Genomic DNA, 7,500 nt, shown 5'->3' with positions numbered 1-7,500 from the left:
AACAGTACAGTTCACATTGTTTAGTGTTGTTTATGAAGTTTATTTCTCAGGGACCATGTGCAAGAAAAATATTGATCTCAGAGAAGAGAAATGAGGCTTTGCAGCAGATTATAGCTATAAGATAATTTCCATCTGCAGACTCACAGGGCAGGTAGACATAAAACACAGCACAAACAATAGCATAAATTACAAAAAGTGTTACCACACGGCCATGGAAAACCGACATGGAAATTCTATTCTTGATCCTTGAAAAGTCATGGAAAAGTTTTGAAATTGTATCCATGAAAATGTGTGGGAACCCTGTAATACATAGCTATGACGAGTAACACATAGAAACCCTGTAATACATAGCTATGATGAGTAACACATATAAACCCTGTAATACACAGCTATGATGAGTAACACATAGAAACACACAGAGTCCAAGAGTAACTCAAGACCCAACACATTCTGGTGGCTCTGATGGCTAAGGCATGTACACAAAGTTCTGGGTTTGAATCTGGCTCAGGAACTTGATCACATGTTACCCCCTCTCTCTGCCAGTCTTCCCTGCCACACATATGAGTTCAGTCGGTCCTGAATCATTCCTATACACATGCTGTTTAATACATCGCTGATAGTGATCATTTTGGGCCTCGTCACAGCTGAGAACAATGGAAAACTACAGTCATTTTATTGGTCTGTCTACGCGAGACCTCTGTGAAACAATGGAGGCCTAACCTACTCTATGTATTTTAAAAGTCAATAACATTCAGTAAGCTAAATAATGGAGCTGTCCGTTACATTACTTTATGTACTGTATTCATGTAATAAATATACAAATGTCAATTAGATGCTCATCTACATGAGAAATAAAGAAAAAGAAGAAGAAAACGGTTATAATGATACCCGCTTATATAGTGATCAATTTGACCCGTCCCAACTAAGGTGATCATCGCTATAAGAGGAGTCCACTGTATTTTAATAGTAAAAAGCATGTTACTAAAATGGCTATCTGTCATTGGCTGATCTTTTGTGCCAGGTGATGTCACCACCTGTTGTACCCTATGGAAAGTGACTTCGCCTGGTGACCTGGTGCTTAGTTACTCTTAATGAATTGCTTTTGTGTGTGTGTGTGTGTGTGTGTGTGTGTGTGTGTGTGTGTTTTGTGTGTGTGTGCGTGTGTGCGTGTGTGTGTGTGTGTGTGTGTGTGTGTGTGTGTGTGCCTGCCTGTCTGTGTGTCTTCTTGGTGTTCCAGTCAATCAGCTGAAGAGCCTTCTACTGAAGCAACGCAAAGACATAGCTCCTCCTCTTTCTCCTTCAAAGAGACACTCTCCATCCAAGGTACGCTGGTCTGCAGGGGTCAACATGTCAAAGCATCGTCACTGCTGCAGTAACTCAAACTGGTCTGCAGGGGTCAACATGTCAAAGCATAGAGTCACTGCTGCAGTAACTCAAACTGGTCTGCAGGGGTCAACATGTCAAAGCATAGAGTCACTGCTGCAGTCACTCAAACATCTGTCAGGCTAAGATAATCAGTGTCTAATACCTTTTTTACATCAAAACCCCCACTAGTACATGTTTTTCTTAAACCCAGCTAAGCAACCCGTTAAGTTTCTCCACGTCTGCAGGCTCTCTGTTCCCCCTCCATTCTCAGACGGCTGCCAAGGGCCAGCGTCAGGCCAGCCTAAACAAACTGGAAACTTCGGGTTACAACTTTCAAAATAATGTCATTTAAAGAAGTAAATAGCCTTGCTGATGCACGTTGGAGGAGAAAAAGGTGTTTCAACAAACAAAGCAGTAAACATGGTATCAAAATACTCATTGTGATGTTAAGATTACATATGGCGTGAAACTGTGCCTGTACAGCATTACTCAAAATGTTAACGTTACAATGAGGGTTTTATTTTGAAAGAGCAAAAGTCAGGATGACCTACTTACATTCTGGCTGACTTGACGCAGTCTATGCGCCTGGGCTGTGGGTTGCACTCGTGTATGAGAGACGCTTTTTTCTGTCGGCATATTCCTCAGCCTGAATCACAAAAACACCAACAAGAAGAAGAGCATAAAACAACGCCCACATGCTCACTTTTATATATAGATAGATGTCAGCCTGTTGCTTGCCAAGCTACTTAATGTCACCTTACATTTGATTGACACAGTTCTCCTCCTATCAGAGAGCGCAGGAGGGGGGGACGTCCAGTTTGTCTGCCATTCACAATTTGGTCCCGATGACTTACAACCAGCCAGAGTACATCCAACACCTGGAAGCTGAGGTCCAATTCTGCAAGGTGTGTGTGTGTGTGTCTGTCTGTGTGTGTGTCTGTCTGTCTGTCTGTCTGTCTGTCTGTCTGTCTGTCTGTCTGTCTGTCTGTCTGTCTGTCTGTCTGTCTGTCTGTGTGTGTGTGTGTGTGTGTGTGTGTCTGTTTGTACTCCTGCATGCTTGGGGGTTTGTTCCACTCAGTTGTGATTCATTTCTACTGTGTGTGTGTGTGTGCGTGTGTGTGTGCGTGTGCGTGCGCGTGCGTGCGTGTAGGAGGAGCTACAGGGGGTGAAACAGCGCATTAGAGTGGTGGTCCTGGAGAACGAGAAGCTGCACTCAGAACTTCAATCCAAAACGCAGGGGGAGACCCTGAAAGACTACACTATCCACAACTCCACGGTACTGTGTGTGTGTATGTGTGTGTGAGAGAGAGAGAGAGATGTGTGTGTGTGAGAGAGAGAGAGTGTGAGAGAGAGTGTGTGTGTGTGTGTAGCCATATGTTGTTATTTAGCATTTCAGATTTGATTGCATGATTACATCAGGTTAAATCAGGTTAAATCAGCCAATTTTATTGGGGCCCGGGGGGATTGTTGGTATCTGCAGTGGAAGTGATCACTGGGAAGTTGGGTTTGGTACCTCGTGGTACCTCGTGGTACCTCGTGGTACTTTGGGAACCGCTGTTGTTTCGTGTGAAAAACAACTTCCACAAAATGTCCCAAGATAGATGTTCTAGATAATCCATGAAGCCTTAATTTGTTTTCATCAACGTTTCAGTTTTCTTATTTCATTCTGCCTCAATTGAGTCTTTTCATATCAGTGTTGCATTCTGTCAATCACCTGACACCACTAATGTCTTCCTCAGGTGAATGAAAGTACTGCAGCCTACAGCCCAAAAACCTCCAATAACACCTGGAAGAATGAACTGGTACTAATCTCCTCTCTCTCTCACTTCTGTTCAGCTCTCCTTTCCGTCTCCATCTCAGTTTGCTACTGGCCACATCATGCAATATGTAGAGGGGTATGATGGAGCCGCTCTACATCATATGTAGCGGGGTATTCCAGACAGGGAAAGTCACTGTGGAAGTCAGGGAATATCAGGGCATTTTACAAATGGGTCACATTACAGGAATATATACCAGAATTTATTTTCCATTTTCATTTCCTTGTGTCACACACTCATTGCCGACCAGACTGTTTCCTCCATTGGAATTTTATTGAGCTCAAAAACAACATTAAAGTGGTCACTGACGACTTTTAGTTTTCCAGGAAGTGAAAGTAATGAGATTCTGATGTGAATAATTGGTAAAAAAAAAAATCCAATTTGTTAATTCTCAAATGAGGTGTATGGTATGATAGTTAGAATATGTCATTCACAGATTTGACAGTAGTGTGTTGCAAGTGTACATCATTCTGTTCTGATTGTGTTGGTTTTCTAGGAGCAGCTGAAGGTGCTCTACCAGGCCCAGACTGAAACCTTGGGGGCTCAGGTCATCTCCCTCAGGTCAGCACACTGCCTCGACGACCAGTAACTTTAGCTTTTCCCCTTTAATCAAATGTATGTGTTGGACCCCCCGCCCCTCATCATCATCATCTTCATCATCATCTCTCCTCTTCCTCCCTCAAATCTCATCTCTTGGTCTCTCACTTCCATGACACCAGGAAGGAGCTGTCGGCCAGTCAGAAGGAGTGTGAGGAGGTGAAAGGTCGTCTGAGACACAGGGAGGCGCAGGCAGCGGAGAGACTGAAGACCGACGGAGCGCCCCGTGTGGCAGGACTGTGCCTGAAGTGTGCCCAGCACGAAGCTGTCCTGGCTGGAACTCACATAAACATGCACGTCCAGGCTATCGACAGGCTCACCAAGTCAGTGAGGCGCACGCACGCACGCACACACACGCACACACACACACGCGCACACACACGCACACGCACGCACACACACACACACACACACACACGCACTGCATACATTATAATTTTACATTATGTGTCTCTACTCTAGTACAAGATTTTCTTTTTGCCTGTCTGTTAATACGTTTGTTTTTGTGCTCTGTGTGTGTGTGTGTGTGTGTGTGTGTGTGTGTGTGTGTGTGTGTGTGTGTGTGTGTGTGTGTGTGTGTTTGCCTGTGTGTGTGTGTGTGTGTGTGTGTGTGTGTGTGTGTGTGTGTTTGCCTGTGTGTGTGTGTGTGTGTGTGTTTGCCTGTCCACCCCCCAGGGAGCGTGATGAGTTGCTGGTGGCTCTGCGTGCGGTGCGGGCCAGCCAGCAGGAGGCGCAGCAGAGGGAGTGGTCAGCCTGTCAACAGGTCAAGCAGGCTGTGGAAATGGCTGAGGAAGCAAACCTGCACAAGACCAGGGTCAGACACACACACACACACACACACACACACACACACACACACACACACACACACACACACACACACACACATTTTAATACATTTATTTGTGTTCACATTTAGACACAAAATCCTTGAACGCAAACAATAATAGATGCACAAACAATGGGAGATCTCATATGGAGGCAAACTCCCATTCTCACACCACTCTTGTTCTTAATTTTAATTAGTTAACTTAATTAGTTTCATTATAGCTACTTCTAATGGAAAATAGCAGTATGTCTGATAAAAAGTTGCAAATGGCGCTGGCTGTCGTAGTCAACCCTCGCCCGATCTTTTGTTTGTGGAAGAAGTGAGGAAGAGGCGGAGATGAAAAATAAGGAGAAACGGCACTAAATAAGCCAATCAGAGTGGTTTCTCTACTGAATCAGCCAATCAGAGTGGTTTATCTACTGAATCAGCCAATCAGAGTGGTTTCTCTCACCGACTGCCCGATGCACATTCAATGTTGCATCGGCCAAAAAAGCTGCGGCACACAGCGCAAACACTACTGAGCTTCACCAGACAACATCAAAGTGAAGAGACTCATCTGAAAATGACAACAGTGAACCCTGTTGGCATGGATGTGCAACTGCGACTGCTATTCACTGATTATTTTGAATTGATGAAAACACTTATTGATTATATTTACTGACGTTTAGCTAATTAAGTGTATCTACATATTTTTAAGTATGTTGTGTGTGTGTGTGTGTGTGTGCATGTGTGTGTGTGTGTGTGTGTGTGTGTGCGTGTGTGTGCGTGTGTGTGTGCGTGCGTGTGCGTGTGCGTGTGTAGATGGAGGTGCAGTGTGAGCAGTTGTCCAGGGAGCTGGGTGGACAGAGGGAGCGGCTGGAGCGGGAGGCGCAGGCCCTGCAGGAGAGACTGGTTGTGGCCAGAGAGGAGGGCCGTGGCGAGGCTCGCCAACAGAAGGAGGAGCTGGCACACACAGTAAACGTCACCTCCTCACTCTTTGTGTTTGTGCTTCACTGGTTCACTGTGTCACTTGCTTTTTAAGGTTGTGTCATAAAACGTATAGTTCTTCCAGTCCTCGGCTCTGATTGGCTGAGTCACGTTTGAAACGTTGTGACATGCCTGATAAACACACACCTGTGACCGTATACCTGTGAACTTAACACGCTAACCTGAAGTCCACCACTCGTACTTTATTTTTCATGACTATTTGATTATCGAGTAAAAATAAATGTTTCATTGAACGTTTGTTACATGCCACATACTGTACTTAACTATATGTGGTTCATTTTGTCTTTTCAAACACATTTCCACTAAAGTGTACAGTACTAGTCCATACCAGGTGAGCGATTTTTGTAGGATGGTACCAGAATGACCCGCCCTACTCTGCCTCTGGTTGGTTACCCTGAGATTTTACCTTTAACCTTAACCAATCATCACTCCTTATGCCTAAACCCAACCCATCCTTCACCATCCTACATTCCGCTACTAATTTATTGGGGGATGGGGGGGATGCACGTGTCACACGTGTTTGATTTGATTTGATTTGATTTGATTTATTTGATTTGATTTATTTGCACAATAAAACAACAAATGAAACTGATTGTGCAGGTGAGATTAAAAAAAACCTGGGAGGGTTATAAAGGTATCTCACCTAATAAACAATAACAATAGTAAAAAATTGTATAAGAATTGTATAAAGTAAGCATATAATAAAAAATGAAATAAATAATAAATAAGCAAAAAACATTACGGTAAAAAGAAAATTAACCAAAAAGAAAAGAAAAGAATAATAAAAAAAGATAGAAAATGAACATAATGCGACAATAGAGATCAACCAACATCAAGTGCAACATTTACCAGTTAGTCTGAAAAAGAATATGTTCATGTGGAGTACAAAGAAATTAGGAATTGTTTTAATTTAGATTTAAATGTTGTCAGACTTGACAGTTTCCCTCATTTTATAATAGGATGTATGTGAGCAGCTATACTGTTTTTTTTATTTGTGTGTGTGTGTGTGTGTGTGTGTGTGTGTGTGCGCGTGTGTGTGTGTGTGTGTGTGTGTGTGTGTGTGCGTGTGTGTGTATGTGCGTGTGTGCGTGCATGTGTGTGTGCGTGTGTGCGTGCGTGCGTGCGTGCACACACACACACACGTGCGCGTGTGCGTCAGGTGTCCAGTCTCTCCCAGCGTGTAGCTGAGTTGGAAGGACAGCTGGACAGATCCAACAGAGATAAGAGCTCACTGACCAATCAGCTGGAAGATACACTGCGTAAACTGACCAATCAGGAACAAGACGGCACCAAGGTACACTGTGTGCTTGTGAAAGTGTGTGAAAGTGTGTGAAAACCGATGACATAGCTGACAACCCTGGTGTCAGTGTTGAGGTGGAGGTTATTTTGTTTCAAGTTTAGTTTCTTTCACCATGTAAATACCAGCGGTCTTAGATTGGGTTGTTATAGCTTTCCTGAAGCTCCAGTTTGAATTAAAATGATACAGAACGGTTAATTATGTCTCTGTAGCTGTGAAGGAGCAGAGATACAGTACACAGATGCTTGGTTGAGATTTGTACCATCGACTTGTAATTGTTTTGTAAATCCACTGGGTGGCACCAAAGCCATTTTTATCTCATAAAAGTCAGGCTTGTTCTGGGAAGGCCATGTTCAGCATATAAACACGATTTACTCAAGTTAAATAATTAAGCTCTATTTAAGTGAATTTGTTTCTCATTGGTGTAAATTAAAATCACGACTATATTAATATATATTATATACTTACTTAATATATGCACACTATTACTAGCAAATGGGTGGCAGGGTTGCCTAGTGGGCAGAGAGGTTGCGTTTAAACTGGAAGGAGCAGGTTCAAGCCCCCGTATCAGCACGCGTCCTTCCTGCTGAAGGGTCTTTGAGCAGGGC

General features: G+C 43.6%; 1 protein-coding gene across 1 annotated transcript in view; it reads left to right on the top strand.

Annotated features, from left to right (window-relative positions):
• The window catches only part of sdccag8 (SHH signaling and ciliogenesis regulator sdccag8), a 75,179-nt gene that overhangs the window by 1,673 nt on the left and 66,006 nt on the right, over positions 1-7,500 (top strand). The window contains exons 3-11 of the mRNA XM_083658445.1: positions 1,238-1,323; positions 2,157-2,270; positions 2,516-2,641; positions 3,105-3,167; positions 3,679-3,743; positions 3,902-4,102; positions 4,455-4,593; positions 5,410-5,562; positions 6,755-6,889. Of these exons, the coding sequence (XP_083514571.1) occupies positions 1,238-1,323; positions 2,157-2,270; positions 2,516-2,641; positions 3,105-3,167; positions 3,679-3,743; positions 3,902-4,102; positions 4,455-4,593; positions 5,410-5,562; positions 6,755-6,889 (1,082 nt within the window). The remainder of the gene's footprint in view (positions 1-1,237; positions 1,324-2,156; positions 2,271-2,515; positions 2,642-3,104; positions 3,168-3,678; positions 3,744-3,901; positions 4,103-4,454; positions 4,594-5,409; positions 5,563-6,754; positions 6,890-7,500) is intronic.

Source organism: Poromitra crassiceps (genome assembly GCF_964638095.1).
Source record: "Poromitra crassiceps genome assembly, chromosome: 22".
Taxonomy (NCBI): Eukaryota; Metazoa; Chordata; class Actinopteri; order Beryciformes; family Melamphaidae; genus Poromitra; species Poromitra crassiceps.
The sequence above is the reverse complement of the archived record's forward strand: the minus strand, read 5'-3'. Positions and strand labels throughout refer to the sequence as shown.